This window comes from Salmo salar, chromosome 06, assembly GCF_965601325.2.
Source record: "Salmo salar chromosome 06, fSalSal1, whole genome shotgun sequence".
Classification (NCBI taxonomy): domain Eukaryota; kingdom Metazoa; phylum Chordata; class Actinopteri; order Salmoniformes; family Salmonidae; genus Salmo; species Salmo salar.
Genome location: NC_138296.1, coordinates 98,970,252 through 98,995,500, shown reverse-complemented (window position 1 = coordinate 98,995,500; position 25,249 = coordinate 98,970,252). Strand labels below are relative to the sequence as shown.

Sequence of the window (25,249 nt, the reverse complement as noted above, 5' to 3'; positions counted from 1 at the left end):
GCCCCTCAGGAGTCGGACCAGATGTGGGCCCCTCAGGAGTCGGACCAGATGGGCCCAAGTGGCCGAACTGGTCAATTGATAAATTTCCAAGTACATAACTACAGAGAACTTTTTTTTATTACCATAGCATTTTTGTAGGTTCACACACTCCCAGGAATGTCATACATGATGGATCATTAGCTTCCCACATAAAAAGGTACTAACCTTCTCACCTCTATCGATGGCCAGGCTGGGGGCCTAGTGTGGAGTCAGAGACAGCAGAGGGGTCAGACTGGAGAAGACAGTTCCTACATTTGAATGAGTGGGGGGGATGGAGGACCTCAAGTCCTCAGGTCTATAGATTATAAACTCAGCAGTGTGTAGGGCTGGCCTGGTTAAACATGGTCTGCGTTTGAGAGGCATGTTGGACACACTGCCAAATTCTCTAAAACAATGTTGGAGGCAGCTTATGGTAGAGAAATGAACATTAAGTTCTCTGGCAACAGATCTGCTGGACATTCCTACAGTCAGCAAACCAATAAAACTGCACATTTTAAAAGTGGATTTATTCATTTAATTATTTTTTTTACAAGGTTCACCTGTGTAATAATCATGCTGTTTAATAAGCTTCTTGATATGCCACACCTGGGAGGTGGATGAATTATCTTGGGAAAGGAGAAATGCTCACAAACAGGGATGTAAAGAAATGTGAGCACAACATTTCAGAGAAATTAGCTTCTTGTGCGAATGGAACATTTATGGGATCTTTTATTTCAGCTGATGCGTTTATATTTTATTCAGTGTACATTCGCTGCAACACTACGACAACTTCAGTAACACAATGGTAGGGATTAACTGAGCTGGGCTTAGGACAGTGTTCAGGAGCCAAGATGATTTGAATGGACTCAGTCATTCCTGTAGAGCATTTTCGGTCTCCAAAAAATGGCCAGGTTTTATAGTTAACTTTGACAACAGAGCTAAAAGCAGTCTTAGTGTGGCGTAAAGCCAGTAGCCTGCTGAATGTTTCACAGCCGTGGCTCAGAGATGTTACAGGCACCGAAATAATTGGCCGCTTTAGAATCTTCCCCCCGAGATCAGTTACTTGAAGCATAGCTGATTGGTCAGACCAACGTTGGACAGCCCATTGCACAGGTGCTTCCTGTTAAAGTTTCTGCCTATAGGTGGGAGGAGCAGAATGGAGGCGTGATCTGATTTACCGATGGGAAGGCGTTGTAGCCATCCCAGAAAGGAGAGCTCATGATGCATGTGTAGCACAGGAAACGTGTGGATACCATTCCTCAGATCAACACAGACAGCTGCTAACCATAACAGTAGCTTTAGGCTAGTTACAGCACAAGTTTCTCTGAAGAAAAATGTTGCTTTAGATTTCAAACTATCCCATGGTAATGGAGGTTACAATTTTAGAAAGACAGAAAATAAATGACTAATCCATTATGGGAAGCTGTAGGGTAGTTCTATTGTTTTTTAATTAAATCATTGTAGTAACACATTCATTTGTAAGTAAACCAAAAGACAGAGTATAAACATCTGAATGATCGGATCAGGGTGCATCTCAAGAGTAATGGCATCTCCTCCTCCTCCACCTCCTCCACCTCCTCCTCCATCTGCCCTGATATGAACACAGCTGATGGCATCACGGTGGACAACTACCGACTAAGAATTTCCTTTCACGAGGAGAGGAAATGAGGAGGCCACAGACTATGGAGAAAGCCCCACTGTTACATTCCTGTCTGTGTGAAGGCTACTGCTGCGGTGCACCCTGACAGCAAGGCAACCAAAACTCTGCTCTAAATTTACACTCTCCTCCACACAAAACGCATGCCCTAATGCAACCAGGCAAAGTGGTGTTAGAATGTACAGTCTGATAATGTGGGTGGTTATTCCACTCTGTGTGTATATGTGCACACAGTCTTCTGCTGAATCCTCCTCCCAGAATCCTGTTCTACTGTGGGTATGCTTCGATCACCATGGCATGGCCCTGAAAACACACACACACACGGTAAGATGACTTTACTGTCCGTTACACTGAATTAACTGGAAGCGTGTTTTACCTGTCCGCCCGCAGCGCATGCAGCCACCAGTCCATACTGGCCCCCTTCCTTCTGCAGGCGGTGTGCTACCGTGGTTACCAGGCGGCAGCCGGTGGCGCCAAACGGATGGCCGAGGGACAGACTGCCCCCCCACAGGTTAAACTTCTCCATGGCAGGGGCGCCCACCTAAACACACAGTCAGCAGAGTTGGGGAAAGGAACAGGTCACCGGACGTGCTTGTTGCCTCGACAACTACTGTGATTATTATTATCTGACCATGCTGGTCATTTATGAATATTTTAACATCTTGGCCATGTTCTGTTATAATCTGCACCCGGTACACAGCCAGAAGAGGACTGGCCACCCCTCATAGCCTGGTTCCTCTCTACCCAGTACAGCCAGTAGAGGACTGGTCACCCCTCATAGCCTGGTTCCTCTCTACCCAGTACAGCCAGTAGAGGACTGGTCACCCCTCATAGCCTGGTTCCTCTCTACCCAGTACAGCCAGAAGAGGACTGGCCACCCCTCATAGCCTGGTTACTCTGGTCTACCCAGTACAGCCAGTAGAGGACTGGTCACCCCTCAGAGCCTGGTTCCTCTCTACCCAGTACAGCCAGTAGAGGACTGGTCACCCCTCAGAGCCTGGTTCCTCTCTACCCAGTACAGCCAGTAGAGGACTGGTCACCCCTCATAGCCTGGTTCCTCTCTACCCAGTACAGCCAGTAGAGGACTGACCACCCCTCAGAGCCTGGTTCCTCTCTACCCAGTACAGCCAGTAGAGGACTGGTCACCCCTCATAGCCTGGTTCCTCTCTACCCAGTACAGCCAGTAGAGGACTGGTCACCCCTCATAGCCTGGTTCCTCTCTACCCAGTACAGCCAGTAGAGGACTGGCCACCCCTCATAGCCTGGTTCCTCTCTACCCAGTACAGCCAGTAGAGGACTGGTCACCCCTCATAGCCTGGTTCCTCTCTACCCAGTACAGCCAGTAGAGGACTGGCCACCCCTCATAGCCTGGTTCCTCTCTAGGTTTCTTCCTAGGTTTTTTGCCTTTCTAGGGAGTTTTTCCTAGGGAGTTTTTCCTAGCCACCGTGCTTCTACACCTGCATTGCTTGCTGTTTGGGGTTTTAGGCTGGGTTTCTGTACAGCACTTTGAGATTTCAGCTGATGTACGAAGGGCTATATAAATAAATTTGATTTGAGGTCACCATTTCACAGGGTTAGTCGTGACATAACGAACAGGATCCCCATTTCACAGGGTTAGTCGTGACATAACGAACAGGATCCCCATTTCACAGGGTTAGTCGTGACATAACGAACAGGATCCCCATTTCACAGGGTTAGTCGTGACATAACGAACAGGATCCCCATTTCACAGGGTTAGTCGTGACATAACGAACAGGATCCCCCCATTTCACAGGGTTAGTCGTGACATAACGAACAGGATCCCCATTTCACAGGGTTAGTCGTGACATAACGAACAGGATCCCCCATTTCACAGGGTTAGTCGTGACATAACGAACAGGTCCCCCATTTCACAGGGTTAGTCGTGACATAACGAACAGGATCCCCATTTCACAGGGTTAGTCGTGACATAACGAACAGGTCCCCCATTTCACAGGGTTAGTCGTGACATAACGAACAGGTCCCCCATTTCACAGGGTTAGTCGTGACATAACGAACAGGATCCCCATTTCACAGGGTTAGTCGTGACATAACGAACAGGTCCCCCATTTCACAGGGTTAGTCGTGACATAACGAACAGGATCCCCATTTCACAGGGTTAGTCGTGACATAACGAACAGGTCCCCCATTTCACAGGGTTAGTCGTGACATAACGAACAGGATCCCCATTTCACAGGGTTAGTCGTGACATAACGAACAGGATCCCCATTTCACAGGGTTAGTCGTGACATAACGAACAGGTCCCCCATTTCACAGGGTTAGTCGTGACATAACGAACAGGTCCCCCATTTCACAGGGTTAGTCGTGACATAACGAACAGGATCCCCATTTCACAGGGTTAGTCGTGACATAACGAACAGGTCCCCCCATTTCACAGGTGTTCTCATCTTTTGAATTTTGGAGGTGGAGGGGACATTCGGCCCCTAACATGCAGAGAAAAGGGTGGAGTGCTTTGTTCCAGTTTTGATCTCTTCTCTTAAAGACTCTGGAAGTTCGGCAACTATGCATTTTTTTAACCCTCCCGCTTTGGGCTGGATGTGTCATTCATAATCTATGAGCAAAATTACTCTTACCTCAATTGGTTTCAAACTAGATATTTCGTGGCCAACTTCTCTTGAAGCTGTGCAGCACAATTTTTCCTGCATTTTCACCATGTGAGCAAACACCTTAGCAATTAAGAGTTCCAGCCGCCTGCCATTTGAGCGACAGCTAGCAAGATGAAAACACAGCGGAGAGAGAAAGCAATGCCGTGCTGCAGATATATGTAGTACGTGATTATGAGGATGGTCTTGTTTTGCTGAGTTTAGATAGTTCATATTTTACCTTAGCCTTCCGTCCCATGTAGGTCTGTGCAAACCAGTCTGAATCCAACGCTTTCAGGTTAGCCATGATCTGGCCCTGTTAACACACACACACACACACACACACACGAGCAGTGTTACTATAGATAGAGAGGAAACACCGAGTCCTGTATAGAACAGAACAGTTTAATCTTCCTCAATATCGCACAATCAGTCAAAACTAATACATTTAAATCTAATCTAATTTCATTTATCACACACACACACCGAATTCAACTCATGCAGACTTAACAGAACTTTTAGGTGCAGAGTTCAACAATAAAAATACACAAGAATGGAGCTACAGTTGAAGTGGGAAGTAGACAAATACATTTAAACTCCGTTTCATTAATGCGTGTAAAAATTCCATCTTAGGTCAGTTAGGATCACCACTTTACTTTAAGAATGTGAAATGTCAGAATAATAGTAGAGAGAATGATTTATTTCAGCTTTTATTTATTTCATCACATTCCCAGTGGGTCAGAAGTTTACATACACTCAATTAGTATTTGGTAGCATTGCCTTTAAATTGTTTAACTTGGATCAAACGTTTTGGGTAGCCTTCCACAAGCTTCCCACAATAAGTTGGGTGAATTTTTGGCCCATTCCTCCTGACAGAGCTGGTGTAACTGAGTCAGGTTTGTAGGCCTCCTTGCTCGCACACACTTTTTCAGTTCTGCCCAGACATTTTCTATAGGATTGAGGTCAGGGCTTTGTGATGGCCACTCCAAAACCTTGACTTTGTTGTCCTTAAGCCATTTTTCCACAACTTTGGAAGTATGCTTGGGGTCATTGTCCATTTGGAAGACCCATTTGTGACCAAGCTTTAACTTCCTGACTGATGTCTTGAGATGTTGCTTCAATATATCCACATAATTTTCCTCCCTCATGATGCCATCTATTTTGTGAAGTGCACCAGTCCCTCCTGCAGCAAAGCACCCCCACAACATGATGCTGCCACCCCCGTGCTTCACGGTTGGATGGTGTTCTTCGGCTTGCAAACCTCCCCGTTTCCTCCAAACATAACGATGGTCATTATGGCCAAACAGTTCTACTTTTGTTTAATCAGACCAGAGGACATTTCAGACCAGCCGGCAACTCTCAGCATCTGACCGTAAGGCGCTACAGAGGGTAGTGCGAACGGCCCAGTACATCACTGGGGTTGAGGTTCCTGCCATTCAGGACCGGTGCATTTGCCATACCAAGGGGTGATGCAGCTGGAGGATCTGAGGGTCCATGCTAAATCTTTAACCTCCCGAAGGGAGAAGAGGCGCTGCCATCTTCATGACTGAGTCGGTGTGCGGGGACCATGTCAAGTCCTTAGTGATGTGGACACTGAGGAACCAGAAGGATGTAGAACTTATACTGAGCTCCACAAAGGAGATCCAACATGTAGAACGAACACACACACACACACACACACACACACACACACACACACACACGTGACTGAGCAACTCACGGCAAAGGCCTCGTGGAACTCGAAGACGTCGATGTCATCCATAGTCAACCCGGCACGTGCCAGAACTTTCGGGGTTCCATATGTGGGCCTGAAGAGGAGAAACAAACTCATGACCTCGTCATTAACCTCTTCTAAGGTTATATAGACCATAGAGCTGCTACAGCCGGGTTAAAGGTCTACTGTAGGGCCGGGTTAAAGGTCTACTGTAGGGCCGGGTTAAAGGTCTACTGTAGGGCCGGGTTAAAGGTCTACTGTAGGGCCGGGTTAAAGGTCTACTGTAGGGCCGGGTTAAAGGTCTACTGTAGGGCCGGGTTAAAGGTCTACTGTAGGGCCGGGTTAAAGGTCTACTGTAGGGCCGGGTAAAGGTCTACTGTAGGGCCGGGTTAAAGGTCTACTGTAGGGCCGGGTTAAAGGTCTACTGTAGGGCCGGGTTAAAGGTCTACTGTAGGGCCGGGTTAAAGGTCTACTGTAGGGCCGGGGCCGGGTTAAAGGTCTACTGTAGGGCCGGGTTAAAGGTCTACTGTAGGGCCGGGTTAAAGGTTAAAGGTCTACTGTAGGGCCGGGTTAAAGGTCTACTGTAGCCGGGTTAAAGTTCTACTGTAGCCGGGTTAAAGGTCTACTGTAGCCGGGTTAAAGGTCTACTGTAGGGCCGGGTTAAAGGTTAAAGGTCTACTGTAGGGCCGGGTTAAAGGTCTACTGTAGCCGGGTTAAGGTCTACTGTAGGGCCGGGTTAAAGGTCTACTGTAGGGCCGGGTTAAAGGTCTACTGTAGGGCCGGGTTAAAGGTCTACTGTAGGGCCGGGTTAAAGGTCTACTGTAGGGCCGGGTTAAAGGTCTACTGTAGCCGGGTTAAAGGTCTACTGTAGCCGGGTTAAAGGTCTACTGTAGCCGGGTTAAAGGTCTACTGTAGCCGGGTTAAAGGTCTACTGTAGCCGGGTTAAAGGTCTACTGTAGCCGGGTTAAAGGTCTACTGTAGCCGGGTTAAAGGTCTACTGTAGCCGGGTTAAAGGTCTACTGTAGGGCCGGGTTAAAGGTCTACTGTAGCCGGGTTAAAGGTCTACTGTAGCCGGGTTAAAGGTCTACTGTAGGGCCGGGTTAAAGGTCTACTGTAGGGCCGGGTTAAAGGTCTACTGTAGGGCCGGGTTAAAGGTCTACTGTAGGGCCGGGTTAAAGGTCTACTGTAGGGCCGGGTTAAAGGTCTACTGTAGGGCCGGGTTAAAGGTCTACTGTAGGGCCGGGTTAAAGGTCTACTGTAGGGCCGGGTTAAAGGTCTACTGTAGGGCCGGGTTAAAGGTCTACTGTAGGGCCGGGTTAAAGGTCTACTGTAGGGCCGGGTTAAAGGTCTACTGTAGCCGGGTTAAAGGTCTACTCACCCAAGCAGCAGCTGGTCTTTGGGGTCCTGAGACACGAACACAAAGTCTCTGTAGAACACACACAGCAGATAAACACCTACTGTAGCCGGGTTAAAGGTACTACTGTAGCCGGGTTAAAGGTCTACTGTACAGCACGAGCGTTAAAGGTCTACTGTAGCCGGGTTAAAGGTCTACTGTAGCCGGGTTAAAGGTCTACTGTAGCCGGGTTAAAGGTCTACTGTAGCCGGGTTAAAGGTCTACTGTAGCCGGGTTAAAGGTCTACTGTAGCCGGGTTAAAGGTCTACTGTAGCCGGGTTAAAGGTCTACTGTAGCCGGGTTAAAGGTCTACTGTAGCCGGGTTAAAGGTCTACTGTAGCCGGGTTAAAGGTCTACTGTAGCCGGGTTAAAGGTCTACTGTAGCCGGGTTAAAGGTTAAAGGTCTACTCACCCAAGCAGCAGCTGGTCTTTGGGGTCCTGAGACACGAACACAAAGTCTCTGTAGAACACACACAGAGCAGATAAACACCACACACACACAGAGCAGATAAACACCACACACACACAGAGCAGATAAACACACCACACACACACAGCAGATAAACACACCACACACACACAGCAGATAAACACACACACACACACACAGCAGATAAACACACCACACACACACAGCAGATAAACACACCACACACACACAGCAGATAAACACACCACACACACACAGCAGATAAACACACCACACACACACAGCAGATAAACACACCACACACACACAGCAGATAAACACCACCACACACACACAGCAGATAAACACACCACACACACAGCAGATAAACACCACACACACACACACAGCAGATAAACACCACACACACACACAGCAGATAACACACCACACACACACAGCAGATAAACACCACACACACAGCAGATAAACACCACACACACACAGCAGATAAACACCACACACACACAGCAGATAAACACCACACACACACAGCAGATAAACACCACACACACAGCAGATAAACACCACACACACAGCAGATAAACACCACACACACACAGCAGATAAACACCACACACACAGCAGATAAACACCACACACACAGCAGATAAACACCACACACACAGCAGATAAACACCACACACACACAGCAGATAAACGACACACGACGACACTGCAGATACTTTTATATAGTATAGTATAGTCTAGTATAGTGTAGTATAGTGTAGTATAGTGCAGTGTAGTATAGTCTAGTATAGTCTAGTATAGTGTAGTATAGTGTAGTATAGTGCAGTGTAGTATAGTATAGTCTAGTGTAGTATAGCGTAGTATAGTGTAGTCTAGTATAGTCTAGTATAGTATAGTGTAGTATAGTGTAGTATAGTGTAGTATAGTGTAGTATAGTCTAGTATAGTCTAGTATAGTGTGGTATAGTATAGTCTAGTATAGTGTATTATAGTATAGTCTAGTATAGTGTAGTATAGTGTAGTATAGTGTAGTATAGTGTAGTGTAGTATAGTGTAGTATAGTATAGTGTAGTATAGTGTAGTATAGTGTAGTATAGTATAGTGTAGTATAGTGTAGCCTAGTATAGTCTAGTATAGTGTAGTATAGTATAGTGCAGTATAGTGCAGTATAGTGTAGTGTAGTATAGTCTAGTATAGTGTAGTATAGTCTAGTATAGTGTAGTATAGTGTAGTATAGTGTAGTATAGTGTAGTATAGCGTAGTGTAGTATAGTGTAGTATAGTATAGTGTAGTATAGTGTAGTATAGTGTAGTATAGTGTAGTGTAGTATAGTATAGTGTAGTGTAGTATAGTCTAGTATAGTCTAGTATAGTGTAGTGTAGTATAGTGTAGTATAGTGTAGTATAGTGTAGTATAGTGTAGTATAGTGTAGTATAGTGTAGTGTGGTATAGTGTAGTGTAGTATAGTGTAGTGTAGTATAGTCTAGTATAGTCCAGTATAGTGTAGTGTAGTATAGTGTAGTATAGTATAGTGTAGTATAGTATAGTGTAGTGTAGTATAGTATAGTGTAGTGTAGTATAGTGTAGTATAGTCTAGTATAGTGTAGTATAGTGTAGTATAGTGTAGTGTAGTATAGTGTAGTATAGTGTAGTGTAGTATAGTGTAGTGTAGTATAGTGTAGTGTAGTATAGTCTAGTATAGTGTAGTATAGTGTAGTATAGTATAGTGTAGTATAGTATAGTGTAGTATAGTATAGTGTAGTATAGTATAGTGTAGTGTAGTGTAGTGTAGTGTAGTATAGTCTAGTATAGTCTAGTATAGTGTAGTGTAGTATAGTGTAGTCTAGTGTAGTGTAGTATAGTCTAGTGTAGTCTAGTGTAGTATAGTCTAGTATAGTATAGTATAGTATAGTATAGTATAGTGTAGTGTAGTATAGTATAGTATGGTATAGTGTAGTGTGGTATAGTGTAGTATAGTGTAGTATAGTGTAGTGTAGTATGGTATAGTATAGTATGGTATAGTGTAGTGTGGTATAGTGTAGTATAGTGTAGTATAGTGTAGTATAGTGTAGTATAGTGTAGTATAGTGTAGTATAGTCTAGTATAGTATAGTATAGTATAGTGTAGTATAGTCTAGTATAGTGTAGTGTAGTGTAGTATAGTCTAGTCTAGTATAGTCTAGTATAGTCTAGTATAGTATAGTGTAGTATAGTGTAGTATAGTGTAGTATAGTGTAGTGTAGTATAGTATAGTGTAGTATAGTGTAGTATAGTGTAGTGTAGTATAGTATAGTATAGTATAGTGTAGTATAGTGTAGTGTAGTATAAGAGTACTAATACAGTATATCAGTACCTGAGGTAGGCTTTGGGCTTGTATCCCATGGCCAGGGCTTTCTCTTCTGACATGATGAGGACAGCTGATGCACCGTCGGTCTGAGGAACACAATGGAAACTCAGTCATTTGAGGTGTTGAGTACCAGACTTCTCTGTGTGTGTATATATATATATATATGTGTGTGTGTGTCTGTGTCTGTGTGTGTGTGTGTGTGTGTGTGTGTGTGTGTGTGTGTGTGTGTGTGTGTGTGTGTGTGTGTACCAGAAAGGACGAGTTAGCAGCAGTAACAGTGCCATGAGGTTTGATAAAAGCAGGTTTCAGTTTGGCCAGCTGTTCCATGGAGGATGGACGGATCCCGTTGTCCTTGGCAACCATGTCACGACCTACACACACACACACACACACACACACACACACACACACACGTCAACATTTGTGATCATCATAGAATGCTCTGTTTAATGCAGAATTTGCCAAACGTTTTCACTTCGGTCCCCCGGTCCCCCATTGGGACCCCCCCCGGTCCCCCATTGGGACCCCCCCCGGTCCCCCATTGGGACCCCCCCCGGTCCCCCATTGGGACCCCCCCCCGGTCCCCCATTGGCCATTGGGACCCCCCGGTCCATCATTGGGAAACACCCCCTCCCACCATGTGCATTTTAACATGCCCCAGTTTGGTAACCACTGGCATGATGGACTAACTAACCCGCTGGTCACTAGTCTAAAACTCAACTAACTAACCATCTGGTCACTAGTCTAAAACTCAACTAACTAACCATCTGGTCACTAGTCTAAAACTCAACTAACTAACCATCTGGTCACTAGTCTAAAACTCAACTAACTAACCCGCTGGTCACTAGTCTCTCCAACACCCTAAAACCACCATGCTTCAACATGGTTACCTGGCACCTTGAAGCTGATGACGTCACTGAGGAACCCTGCATCCTGGGCCCGTTTGGCGAGCGTGTGTGATCGTAGCGCGAACTCATCCTGTTCCAGCCGAGTCACTCCGAATGCCGCCGCCAGACGGTCTGCACTGTGACCCATCGTCTCTGCCGTGGAAAACTCTGCTACCGCAGGCAGCTAAACACACACACACATAATATAAATGCACTATACAGGGCCTAAGGGAAGTATTCAAACCCCTTGACTTTTTCCACTTTGTTAAGATACAGCCTTAAAAAAATATAATTTATAAAAACTACAAAACTGAAATCACATTTACGTAAGTATTCAGACCCTTCACCCAGTAATTTGTTGAGGCAGCGATTACAGAATCGAGTCTTCTTGGGTATGACGCTACAAGCTTAGCACACCTGTATTTGTGGAGTTTCTCCCATTCTTCTCTGCAGATCCTCTCAAGCTCTGTCAGGTTGGATGGGGAGCGTTGCTGTACAGCTATTTTCAGGTCTCTCCAGAGATGTTCGATCGGGTTCAAGTCAATCCTGCATTGTCTTGGCTGTGTGCTTAGGGTCGTTGTCCTGTTGGAAGGTGAACCTTCACCCCAGTCTGAGGTCCTGAGTGCTCTGGAGCAGGTTTTCATCAAGGATCTCTGTACTTTGCTCCGTTCATCTTTCCCTCGATCCTGACTAGTCTCCCAGTCCCTGCCGCTTAAAAACATCCCCACAGCATGATGCTGCCACCACCATGCTTCACCGTAGGGATGGTGCCAGGTTTCCTCCAGATGTGACGCTTGGCATTCAGGACGAAGAGTTCAATCTTAGTTTCATCAGACCATAGAATCTTGGTCCTCGTGATCCAAGCGGGCTGTCATGTGCCTTTTACTGAGGATTGGCTTCCGTCTGGCCACGCTACCAGAAAGGCCTGATTGGTGGAGTGCTGCAAAGATGGTTGTCCTTCTGGAAGGTTCTCCCATCTCCACAGAGGAACTCTGGAGCTCTGTCAGAGTGACCATCGGGTTCTTGGTCACCTCCCTGAGCCTTGATGATCCCAAACTTCTTCCATTAAAGAGCGACGGAGGCCACTGTGTTCTTGGGGACCTTCAATGCTGCAGACATGTTTGGTACCCTTCCCCAGATCTGTGCCTCGACACAATCCTGTCTCGGAGCTCTACGGACAATTCCTTCGACCTCATAGCTTGGTTTTTGCGCTGACATGCACTGTCAACTGTGGGACCTTATAAAGACAGGTGTGTGCCTTTCCAAATCAGTTGAATTTACCACAGTTGGACTCCAATCAAGTTGTAGAAATATCTCAAGGATGATGAATGGAAACAGGATGCACTGAAGCTCAAGTCTCATAGCAAACAGTCTGAATACTTACGTAAATAAGGATCTGTTTTAATTTTTAATACATTTACAGAAACGTCAACCTGTTCACGCCTTGTTATGATGGGGCATTGCGACGTCATGATGGGGCATCGAGTGTAGATCGCTGAGGATTTTTTATTTATTTCATCCATTTTAGATTAAGGCTTTAACGTAACAAAATGTGGAGAAAGTCAAAGGGTCTGAATACTTTCAGAAGGCTCTGGAAAAACACACAAATGAATTTCCTGAAGTTGTAAACACGTGATATACATAAGACACACCTCAGGTGTGAGATGAGCCATCCTGATAGAGCCGATAAGGCTGAGGCGCTGGCCGAGGGTCTTCGCTCTGTTCAGAGCCAACATGGTCTTCCTCATCTTCCTGCTGTGACGAATAGGAACGTCCGACATAAACTCCACCCCTCCAGCCACTATGGTATCACACTGGCCCGATGTGATCAGCCCCACACCTACACACACACACAGTTACTATAGCATCACACTGGCCCGATGTGATCAGCCCCACACACACACACACACACACAGTTACTATAGCATCACACTGGCCCGATGTGATCAGCCCCACACACACACACACACACAGCTACTATATTACCGACCGGCCGGTCCCTGTGGCCCTCATTACAGACCGACCGGTACCTGTGGCCCTCATTACAGACCGGCCGGTACCTGTGGCCCTCATTACAGACCGGCCGGTACCTGTGGCCCTCATTACCGACCGGCCAGTCCCTGTGGCCCTCATTACCAACCGGCCGGTCCCTGTGGCCCTCATTACAGACCGGCCGGTCCCTGTGGCCCTCATTACAGACCGGCCGGTACCTGTGGCTCTCATTACCGACCGACCGGTACCTGTGGCCCTCATTACCGACCGACCGGTACCTGTGGCCCTCATTACCGACCGACCGGTACCTGTGGCCCTCATTACAGACCGACCGGTACCTGTGGCCCTCATTACAGACCGACCGGTACCTGTGGCCCTCATTACAGACCGACCGGTACCTGTGGCCCTCATTACAGACCGACCGGTACCTGTGGCCCTCATTACAGACAGACCGGTACCTGTGGCCCTCATTACAGACAGACCGGTACCTGTGGCCCTCATTACAGACAGACCGGTACCTGTGGCCCTCATTACAGACAGACCGGTACCTGTGGCCCTCATTACCGACAGACCGGTACCTGTGGCCCTCATTACCGACAGACCGGTACCTGTGGCCCTCATTACAGACCGGTACCTGTTGTCATAGCGACGTTGGAGGAGATGCAGGCCATGGTAACGGTGTGAGATGGGATCTTATCAGAGAAGCCCGCTCCCAAGGAAGCCTGGAAAACACACACAATCACTCTGAATACATGTGACAGGGAAGGGGGGGGTGGGGTGTGTGTGTGTGGTGTGTGTGGTGTGTGGTGTGTGGTGTGTGTGTGTGTGTGTGTGGGGTGTGTGGTGTGGTGTGTGGGGTGTGTGGTGTGGTGTGTGTGTGTGTGTGGTGTGGTGGTGTGTGTGTGTGTGTGTGTGGTGTGTGGGTGGTGTGTGTGGTGTGTGGTGTGTGGTGTGTGTGTGTGGTGTGTGTGGTGTGTGTGTGGTGTGTGGTGTGTGTGTGTGTGTGTGTGTGTACCTCTCTAGCCACGTTGCTGGTCTTCACCTCCTGGATGACGGTTCCATAGATGATGTAATCTACTGCATCCTTAGGGAGACTGGTTTTATGCAGCAGACCCCTACACAGACACCCCAGTGAGATTTATTAGGATCCCCATTAGCGGCAGCTAGTCTTACCGGGGTCTAACGACTAACAGGAAGGAAAAAAAACCATTACATCCATTTTTTTTATGTTAAGCATCTATCAATTACACATGTCAGTACATACACAGAACAAGCAGGTCACATGGGGGAAGAGGCGTTGGTGAGATGGTGTGTATAAAAACAGAGATGACTTACTGTAGCGCTGCTCTGGCAAGGTCATGGGGCATCAGATCAGCATATCTGGAAACACACACATTTTGAACACACAGACTCATTTCTCAACCCCTTCCGCCCCCCAAACCCTACCGCCGCTCCCAGCCCCCCCAAACCCTACGCCGCTCCCAGCCCCCCCAAACCCTACGCCGCTCCCAGCCCCCCCAAACCCTACCGCCGCTCCCAGCCCCCCCAAACCCTACGCCGCTCCCAGCCCCCCCAAACCCTACCGCCGCTCCCAGCCCCCCCAAACCTACCGCCGCTCCCAGCCCCCCCAAACCCTACGCCGCTCCCAGCCCCCCCAAACCCTACGCCGCTCCCAGCCCCCCCAAACCCTACCGCCGCTCCCAGCCCCCCCAAACCCTACCGCCGCTCCCAGCCCCCCCAAACCCTACCGCCGCTCCCAGCCCCCCAAACCCTACGCCGCTCCCAGCCCCCCAAACCTACGCCGCTCCCAGCCCCCCCAAACCCTACGCCGCTCCCAGCCCCCCCAAACCCTACGCCGCTCCCAGCCCCCCAAACCCTACGCTCCCAGCCCCCCCAAACCCTACGCTCCCAGCCCCCCCAAACCCTACGCTCCCAGCCCCCCCAAACCCTACGCCGCTCCCAGCCCCCCCAAACCCTACGCCGCTCCCAGCCCCCCCAAACCCTACGCTCCCAGCCCCCCAAACCCTACGCTCCCAGCCCCCCAAACCCTACGCTCCCAGCCTTACGTGGTTCCTGAGAGGAGGAAAGGTGTCCTGACTCCTTCCACCAGAACTACGTTCTTCACTCCGGGTTTAGCCAATGTCTTCTTACTCTTAGTCTGGACTGGACACACACACACAGAGAGACAAAGAAAATATAGTAGGCGGTGTGTGACATCACGAGCTCAGGGCAGCGATCTCAAAGTGTGTGTGTGTGTGTAGACTCTTACCCTGGGCATGGAGCTGGACTGATGCACTGAGGGAGCGGGTCGCTGTAGAGAAACAGTCAGAGTGAGTGACAAGGGCTGAAGCCATTTAGCCTATTTTTTGGGGGGGTAAAAAAATTGCATATTTAAATTATGGCACACGATTCACGCCTGTCTGAGAGAACTAATCCATTGAAGGCCACAGGGTAGTAGTAACCTACATTTACCGTTAATTACCATCACTTAACTACAATGTTTCTTTGGGTTACAGCCATTTCTGTTAATGCATTTCAATATATCATTCCAGTCTTACCATCGTAGGAGTGGACACAACCTAGGCTACACCTGAGAAACAGGTTTCGGTTCATTTACCAGTTGTCAATTTATTCATTGTCTCGTTTGGAGACGCTCCTGTCAATCTTAAGGACACGCAGCTGATTAGGCATAGAAGTAGTCCTAGTCTAACTGGCTTGAGCGAAAACGTAGGCCTATTAAAACGCCCACCTTGGGATCCGATACTATTTCTGATTGAGAAACTCATCCTCCAGACGTTATTTCCTAAAGGGTTAGGGTTAGGGTTAAATGCCTGTTTGTTATGTTGTGAATTTGAACATGAATTATGCCCCTATTTAAGATTACTCTGATGTTTTTCGTACGATGTACCGATGAGATTAATGAAAACTTGTTCGGTAGGTCGACGTCGTCGTTGTGGTTTTACAGACGTGTTTAATACGTCTTCTTTACACACTTTATTCAAATATTTATTAAATAAATATTATATTTGGTAGCATTAGTTTTTCCCTCGACTCCAACCCCTTTCCACGCATGGAACGGACGTGGGTGGGGCTAGGTCTACATAAGGCCGCCACGCAAAGCTCTGGACGAAGGCCGCCACGCAAAGCTCTGGACGAAGGCCGACACGCAAAGCTCTGGACGAAGGCCGCCACGCAAAGCTCTGGACGAAGGCCGCCACGCATAGATTATAATGCTACATAGAATCTTGATTAAGCCGACACGCCATTGACTTTCTGATACGAAGGCTTCGACACGGCAAAGGTCTGGCTCGGCGCTCCAAACGGCAAAGGGTCTGGCCGCAGGCGCGCCAAACGGCAAAGGGTCTGGCCGCAGGCGCTCCAAACGGCAAAGGGTCTGGCTCGGCGCTCCAAACGGCAAAGGGTCTGGCCGTCGGCGCGCCAAACGGCAAAGGGTCTGGCCGACGGCGCGCCAAACGGAAAGGGTTGCCTCGGCGCTCCAAACGGAAAGGGTTGCCTCGGCGCTCCAAACGGAAAGGGTTGCCTCGGCGCTCCAAACGGAAAAGGGTTGCCTCGGCGCTCCAAACGGAAAAGGTTGCCTCGGCGCTCCAAACGGAAAGGGTTGCCTCGGCGCTCCAAACGGAAAAGGGTTGCCTCGGCGCTCCAAACGGAAAAGGGTTGCCTCGGCGCTCCAAACGGAAAAGGGTTGCCTCGGCGCTCCAAACGGAAAAGGGTTGCCTCGGCGCTCCAAACGGAAAAGGGTTGCCTCGGCGCTCCAAACGGAAAAGGGTTGCCTCGGCGCTCCAAACGGAAAAGGGTTGCCTCGGCGCTCCAAACGGAAAAGGGTTGCCTCGGCGCTCCAAACGGAAAAGGGTTGCCTCGGCGCTCCAAACGGAAAAGGGTTGCCTCGGCGCTCCAAACGGAAAAGGGTTGCCTCGGCGCTCCAAACGGAAAAGGGTTGCCTCGGCGCTCCAAACGGAAAAGGGTTGCCTCGGCGCTCCAAACGGAAAGGGTTGCCTCGGCGCTCCAAACGGAAAAGGGTTGCCTCGGCGCTCCAAACGGAAAGGGTTGCCTCGGCGCTCCAAACGGAAAGGGTTGCCTCGGCGCTCCAAACGGAAAGGGTTGCCTCGGCGCTCCAAACGGAAAGGGTTGCCTCGGCGCTCCAAACGGAAAGGGTTGCCTCGGCGCTCCAAACGGAAAAGGGTTGCCTCGGCGCTCCAAACGGAAAAGGGTTGCCTCGGCGCTCCAAACGGAAAAGGGTTGCTGACCGCTGGTGTAGCCTTTTACCGACAACTTCAGGAGATTAACGGCAGAATCTGCAGCAGGAACTCTTCTGGTTAGGCTAAATGTCTGGCTCTCTTTTTAGTAGTGGGTCTTAAGTTATCACAGTGCTTAAAGCATCAGACAAGTTTAGTAGCTTCATCTAGTATCTATATGGAAAAACACTGGGTTGAAAATGTTGACCAACCGATTGGTCAAGAGAACAGATGACTCGGTGGACCAAGATTTATTTATTTAGGTAAAACAGATTTTGGTACAAAGACAGACTAGTAATGTGAGATCACGCTATCTGAATGTTGTACAGCAATCTAACAGTCACCTAGACAACACAGTCGTGTGTGTGTGTGTGTGTGTGTGTGTGTGTGTGTGTGTGTGTTTAAGGGTTTCCATTAACCGGTAATAGCCGGCTTTTGGCCAATAAACAAAAAGGAAGAAAAAAATGTTTTTGGAGTCGGTCAAATTGTCCCGGAAAAATTGAAATACCAGTCGATGTAAATACAACTGCCTTGTCATACTTACTGTTCTACAGGTTAATTTGCGTAATTTTGTCATATGAAAATTGCAGTATGTGTATTTTCCTTAGTCGTCATGCATCTCATTTATCACAGCAAACGCTACAGAGTCTAGCAGGCTACGAGTGGAATAATACCACATTCTGGACGGTGATGGACTGAAACATGTTCTTAACACTAGAACCACCAAGACAGTCAATCTGACGGTTTTCAATAAAAACCTTGAACCCACCTGTCCCCGACTCCTAAATATGTATATTTCACACTAGCAGGAGATAAATATCATAAAAGACAAACACTGAGCATCTCATCCTCAAAGCGCCATGAGTCAAAAATTATAATTTGCATATTTAAATAGTCAGACTTCAAGGTGTACCGATAGCCACCAGTCTAAATAAATAAATCCAACTAGAAAAGCCTGGCCTCGTTGGACTAAGGTCTAACGCAGGGGTCTCAAACTCATTCCATGGAGGGTTTAGTGTCTGCTGGTTTTTCCCATTCAATTAAGACCTAGACAACCAGGTGAGGGGAGTTCCTTACTAATTAGTAACCTAGACAACCAGGTGAGGGGAGTTCCTTACTGAGACCTAGACAACCAGGTGAGGGGCGTTCCTTACTGAGACCTAGACAACCAGGTGAGGGGAGACCTAGACAACCAGGTGAGGGGAGTTCCTTACTGAGCCCTAGACAACCAGGTGAGGAGAGTTCCTTACTGAGCCCTAGACAACCAGGTGAGGAGAGTTCCTTACTGAGCCCTAGACAACCAGGTGAGGGGCGTTCCTTACTGAGACCTAGACAACCAGGTGAGGGGAGTTCCTTACTGAGACCTAGACAACCAGGTGAGGGGCGTTCCTTACTGAGACCTAGACAACCAGGTGAGGAGAGTTCCTTACTGAGACCTAGACAACCAGGTGAGGGGAGACCTAGACAACCAGGTGAGGAGAGTTCCTTACTGAGCCCTAGACAACCAGGTGAGGGGAGTTCCTCACTGAGCCCTAGACAACCAGGTGAGGGGAGTTCCTCACTGAGACCTAGACAACCAGGTGAGGGGCGTTCCTCACTGAGACCTAGACAACCAGGTGAGGGGGAGTTCCTTACTAATTAGTAACCTTGATTGATGAAGTAAAACGGAGGAGTGAAATCCCGCAGGCACTCGGCCATCCGTGAAATGAGTTTGACACAAGTGCTCTAAAATGAAGTGTAAATATTTGAATGAGCATAATAAAACATGTTCCATTAGTTTGTTACTGCAGGCTAAGTGTAAAAAAAGAATGAAGTGTAAAATACATTTTGTTAACACTGAAACAAAAAGCATGTGCGGTGGAACAGTTAAAAAAAGAAAAGATTTATAACAAAACCAGTGAAGGCTCCTCAGAGGACGAAGGGAAGACCATCCTCAGGGAATTTAATAAAAACAAAAATAGTGAAACGTGAAAAGTTATCCTTTTTAGGTAAAACTATAGTCATTATATTCACGTCACCAAATAATTGATTAAAACAGTTTTGCAATGAAGGTTTACAGTAGCCTGAACAACACTAGTAGCACATTGGTATAGCCGGAGGACAGCTTTTTCCCGTCCTCCTCTGGGTATATTGACCTCAATAGAAAACCTTGGAGGCTCGTGTTTCTCACCCCCTTCCATTGACTTACACAGTAATTATGACAACTTGCAGAGGACGTCTCCCAACCTATCAAGAGCTCTTGCAGCATGAACTGACATGTTGTCCACCCAATCAAAGGATCAGATAATTATTCTAGTACTGAAAGCATAAGCTACAGCTAGCTAGCACTGCAGTGCATAAAATGAGGTGAGCAGTTGACTCAGAGAAAGACAATAGTTAAATTAATTTCTTAAAATGAAGAAGCATGAGACAGCTAGCTATATGTTGTTGTATGCAGCTAGCTAGTTTAGCCTACTCAAACACCTGGTTCAAACAGAGAAGGATGCTATGTTAGCTAGCTGGTTCAAACAGAGACGGATGCTATGTTAGCTAGCTGGCTAAGGCTATCAGAGAAGGATGCTATGTTAGCATCCGTCTCTGTTTGAACCAGCTAGCTAACATAGCATCCTTCTCTGATAGCCTTAGCCAGCTAGCTAACATAGCATCCGTCTCTGTTTGAACCAGCTAGCTAACATAGCATCCGTCTCTGTTTGAACCAGCTAGCTATGTTAGCTAGCTGGCTAAGGCTATCAGAGAAGGATGCTATGTTAGCTAGCTGGTTCAAACAGAGACGGATGCTATGTTAGCTAGCTGGTTCAAACAGAGACGGATGCTATGTTAGCTAGCTGGCTAAGGCTATCAGAGAAGGATGCTATGTTAGCTAGCTGGTTCAAACAGAGACGGATGCTATGTTAGCTAGCTGGTTCAAACAGAGACGGATGCTATGTTACCTAGCTGGTTCAAACAGAGACGGATGCTATGTTACCTAGCTGGTTCAATCAGAGAAGGATGCTATGTTAGCTAGCTGGTTCAAACAGAGACGGATGCTATGTTAGCTAGCTGGTTCAAACAGAGACGGATGCTATGTTAGCTAGCTGGCTAAGGCTATCAGAGACGGATGCTATGTTAGCTAGCTGGCTAAGGCTATCAGAGACGGATGCTATGTTAGCTAGCTGGCTAAGGCTATCAGAGAGGGATGCTATGTTAGCTAGCTGGCTAAGGCTATCAGAGAGGGATGCTATGTTAGCTAGCTGGCTAAGGCTATCAGAGAGGGATGCTATGTTAGCTAGCTGGCTAAGGCTATCAGAGAGGGATGCTATGTTAGCTAGCTGGCTAAGGCTATCAGAGAGGGATGCTATGTTAGCTAGCTGGCTAAGGCTATCAGAGAGGGATGCTATGTTAGCTAGCTGGCTAAGGCTATCAGAGAGGGATGCTATGTTAGCTAGCTGGCTAAGGCTATCAGAGAGGGATGCTATGTTAGCTAGCTGGCTAAGGCTATCAGAGAGGGATGCTATGTTAGCTAGCTGGCTAAGGCTAAGGCTATCAGAGAGGGATGCTATGTTAGCTAGCTGGCTAAGGCTAAGGCTATCAGAGAGGGATGCTATGTTAGCTAGCTGGCTAAGGCTAAGGCTATCAGAGAGGGATGCTATGTTAGCTAGCTGGCTAAGGCTATCAGAGAGGGATGCTATGTTAGCTAGCTGGCTAAGGCTAAGGCTATCCAACACCGGAACTCTTTCAAGTCACGGAAAGCTTTTGGTTTTATTAATTTATTGCCACCGGGGCCCGACGGTGTAACTGCTCGATTACAGCAGGTTTACTAACACGTTGGTTCGAGTAGCTACAATATATATATATATTACTACATACTACTATACATACATACACACACAACAACCCCCCCCCCCCCCCCCCCCCCCCGTATGTGGTCACCCCCTCAAATTAGTGGATTCAGCTATTTCAGCCACACCTGTGGTGTATAAAATCGAGCACACAGCCATAGAACCTCCATAAACAGACATTGGCAGTAGAACGGCCCCATACTGAAGAGCTCAGTGACTTTCAACGTGGCACCATCATAGGATGCCACCTTCCCAACAAGTCAGATTGTCATCAAATTACTGCCCCGCTAGAGCTGCTCCCGGTCAACTGTAAGGGCTGTAATTATGAAGAAGTGGAAACGTCTACGAGCAACAACGGCTCAGCAGCGAAGCAACAGGACACACAAGCTCACAGAACAGGACCACCGAGCGCTGAAGCACGTAGCGCGTAAAAACCATCTGTCCTCGGTTGCAACACTCACTACCGAGTTTCAAACTGCCTCTGGAAGCAACGTCAGCAGAAAAACTGTCCGTCGGGAGCTTTGTGAAATGTGTTTCCATGGCAGAGCAGCCACACACAAGGCTCAGATCACCAGGCGCAATGGCAAGCGTCGGTTGGAGTGGTGTAAAGCTCACCGCCATTGGACTATGGAGCAGTGGAAATGCGTTCTCTGGAGTGATGAATCACGCTTCACCATCTGGCAGTACGACGGACAGTTTTGGCGGATGCCAGGAGAACGCTACCTGCCCGAATGCATAGAGCCAACTGTAAAGTTTGGTGGAGGAGGAATAACAGTCTGGGCTGTTTTTCATGGTTCGGGCCCCTTCGTTCCAGTGAAGGGAAATCTTAATGATACAGCATACAATGGCATTCTAGATGATTCTGTGCTTCAATCTTTGTGGCAACAGTTTGGGAAAAGCCTTATCCTGTTTCAGCATGACAATGCCATCGTGCACAAAGCGAGGTCAATACAGAAATGGTTTGTCGAGATGGTTGTAGAAGAACTTGACTGGCCTGCACAGAGCCCTGACCTCAACCCCATTGAACACCTTTGGGATAAATTGGAACGCCGATTCTGAGCCAGGCCTAATCGCCCAACATCAGTGCCCAACCTCACTAATGCTCTTGTGGCTGAATGGAAGCAAGTCCCCCTGCAGCAATGTTCCAACATCTAGTGGAAAGCCTTCCCAGAAGAGCGGAGGCTGTTATAGCAGTAAAATGGGGGACCAAGTCCATATTAATACCCATGAGCCGGTGTCCACATACTTTTGGTCATGTAGTGTATGTTGTCTGCATTACATATTAGTGTTATGTAGCACTGTAAATTATAGGAATTTGTGGTTTTGGGTGGATTTTTCCTTCACATTTAGTTTTGGCATCTTTTACATTCGGTTTTGTACTCCAGCTTCAAACACAATATTTTTGGTTATGTAAAATATATTTCACAGCCGTTTAAATGGTACAATGATTCCCTACAATATATACTTGATTGTTTTGTCACAAACTGAAAGTAGGCAAAGCTTTAAAATTTTAGCAACCAGGAAATGGAGGCACGATTTCTACATAGCGCATATTTAACAACCCACCCTAGCTTGAATCTGTCACATATGGACATGCTTGCGGCAGGTGTGCTGTTTAGAATTATGTTTTCACATGAATTGCATTAATGCATATAGGTCCGGTAAATGTCTCAAAAGTCTGATCAATTCAAATGCTGCCGGCCACTTGTCTGAAACCCTGTTGGTGTGTGTGTGTGTGTGTGTGTCTCACCATACTGTACAACCCAAGCAGGGTTGACTGGAGGACAGCACCGTAGAGAGTTCATCAACATGGACGCCATTTTATCTGTCAACACAAAAAAATGTGCTCCATATCAACAGAGTAGGAAGTGCAGTAATCCTGTATTTTCGCCCTACAGCTGCCATAAAACACGAGGAGTTGAAAATACCCTGAATGTGACGCAGTAGCCCCTCTACAGAGAATGGCGCAGGTTGCGGTTAAAGCTACTTCCTAACTGTAGCTTCTATAATGTGATGATGATTTACTGTGTGTTATACATATGGAGATTATGATGACAGAGAGATAACCACTGAGGTATAGGATTTAACCTACTAGACTTTACAACCAGCCCCACCCCCAACCCAGCGGTGACCCTTCACCCAGATCCCCGTCCAGAGAATGACAAGGGCAGAGAGACTCTCTCTAACCCTGTACACACCAACGCTAGCGGGACTGCATTCATTCACAGCCACCCAACATCACATTAAAAAACACACAACATACAGATTACGGCTAATTAGCTAGCTGGCAGAATAATTAGCTAGCTGGCAGGCTAATTAGCTAGCTAGTATACATTCCGTAGCTAGACAGTTAAACGAGTCTTGCCAGTTTCTGGCAGCATGTGGCTGGGTAAACATTGATATTAGTTGTAGTTAAATGTATCCCAGTGTTGCTTTAAAGTTGGTTAGTGCAACTAACGCTGTTTACCTGTAACTTAACTCTGTGTCCCGGCACAGCTCTCCTGTCGCTATGTCGCTCTGGCGTCTGTTCCTGAACCGGAAGCTCACCACAAAACCGCTCGTCTTCTCAGGACCCTGAAAGGGTTTTGGCTGTCCTAAGAAAAGCCTAATTTAAAACGTAGAAACTCATGAGGTATGAAACCTATTTTTACCTTCATTGTAGATAAAATTATCAAATCTAACGATTGATTTACATTTTTTTTTTTTACTTTTGATTAATTCAACGAAAATATATGAATATATTTCTTAACGGCGCTCTTTCGTCTCTTCTCTGAGTTGTAAACGGGTCCTTCTGACAGACTGGGTTTCAGAAGCTGTAACACAGTGGATTGCGTTTTGGAGACTTCATCCGTTGCAAAACGTTTTTAGAAATATAGTTGTTTAGCAGGAGTGCAAGGGCGAATTGCAGTGGTAGAAAAAATACCAATCGTCATACTTCAGTAAAAAAATAAAGATACTTTAATAGAAAATGAGTCAAGTTAACATGAAAATCACCCAGTAAAATCCTACTTAAGTAAAAGTCAGAGTATTTGGCTTTAAATATACGTAAGTATCAAAAGTAAAAGTATAAATCATTTCAAAGTCCTTATACAGTTGAAGTCGGAAGTGTACATACACCTTAGCCAAATACATTTAAACTCAGTTTTTCACAATTCCTGACATTTAATCCTAGTAAAAATTCCCTGTCTTAGGTCAGTTAGGATCACCACTTTACTTTAAGAATGTGACATGTCAGAATAATAGTAGAGAGAATTATTTATTTCAGCTTTTATTTGTTTCATTACATTCCCAGTGGGTCAGAAGTTTACATACACTCAATTAGTATTTGGTAGCATTGCCTTTAAATTGTTTAACTTGGGTCAAACATTTCAGGTAGCTTTCTACAAGCTTCCCACAATAAGTTGGGTGAATTTTGGCCCATTACTCCTGACAGAGCTGGTGTAACTGAGTCAGGTTTGTAGGCCTCCTTGCTCACACACACTTTTCCAGTTCTGCCCACACATTTTCTATAGGATTGAGGTCAGGGCTTTGTGATGGCCACTCCAATACCTTGACTTTGTTGTCCTTAAGCCATTTTTCCACAACTTTGGAAGTATGCTTGGGGTCATTGTCCATTTGAAAGACCCATTTTCGCCCAAGCTTTAACTTCCTGACTGATGTCTTGAGATGTTGCTTCAATATATCCACATAATTTTCCTCCCTCATGAAGCCATCCATTTTTGTGAAGTGCAACAGTCCCTCCTGCAGCAAAGTACTCCCACAACATGATGCTGCCACCCCCGTGCTTCACGGTTGGGATGGTGTTCTTCGACTTGCAAGCCTCCCCGATTTTCCTCCAAACATAACGATGGTCATTATGGCCAAACAGTTCTATTTTTGTTTAATCAGACCAGAGAACATTTCTCCAAAAAGTACGATCTTTGTCCCCATGCGCAGTTGCAAACCGTAGTCTGGCTTTTTATGGCGGTTTTGGAGCAGTGGCTTCTTCCTTGCTGAGCGGCCTTTCAGGTTATGTCGATATAGGACTCATTTTACTGTTGGAATAGATACTTTTGTACCTGTTTCCTCCAGCACCTTCACAAGGTCCTTTGCTGTTGTTCTGGGATTGATTT

General features: G+C 46.9%; 1 protein-coding gene across 2 annotated transcripts; it reads right to left on the bottom strand.

The window, feature by feature from the left end:
* Nucleotides 1–1,448: 1,448 nt before the first annotated feature.
* On the bottom strand, nucleotides 1,449–23,867 carry hadhb (hydroxyacyl-CoA dehydrogenase trifunctional multienzyme complex subunit beta). 2 transcript variants are annotated; one of them, XM_045721251.2, is made up of 16 exons: nucleotides 23,605–23,867; nucleotides 22,888–22,962; nucleotides 15,336–15,377; nucleotides 15,133–15,229; nucleotides 14,402–14,446; nucleotides 14,082–14,181; nucleotides 13,701–13,788; nucleotides 12,727–12,914; nucleotides 11,078–11,258; nucleotides 10,437–10,558; nucleotides 10,194–10,273; nucleotides 7,816–7,863; nucleotides 6,017–6,104; nucleotides 4,538–4,612; nucleotides 2,052–2,216; nucleotides 1,449–1,978 (listed from the first exon to the last, which is right to left on the bottom strand). In XM_045721251.2, exons 2-16 carry the CDS (start codon nucleotides 22,955–22,957, stop codon nucleotides 1,943–1,945), a joined length of 1,425 nt encoding a protein of 474 aa, XP_045577207.1. In that variant the 5' UTR covers nucleotides 22,958–22,962; nucleotides 23,605–23,867; the 3' UTR covers nucleotides 1,449–1,942. The 2 variants fall into 2 exon arrangements, with proteins under 2 accessions (XP_045577207.1, XP_082833292.1); XM_082977166.1 differs by lacking the exon at nucleotides 7,816–7,863 and adding an exon at nucleotides 7,389–7,436.
* Nucleotides 23,868–25,249: the final 1,382 nt, after the last annotated feature.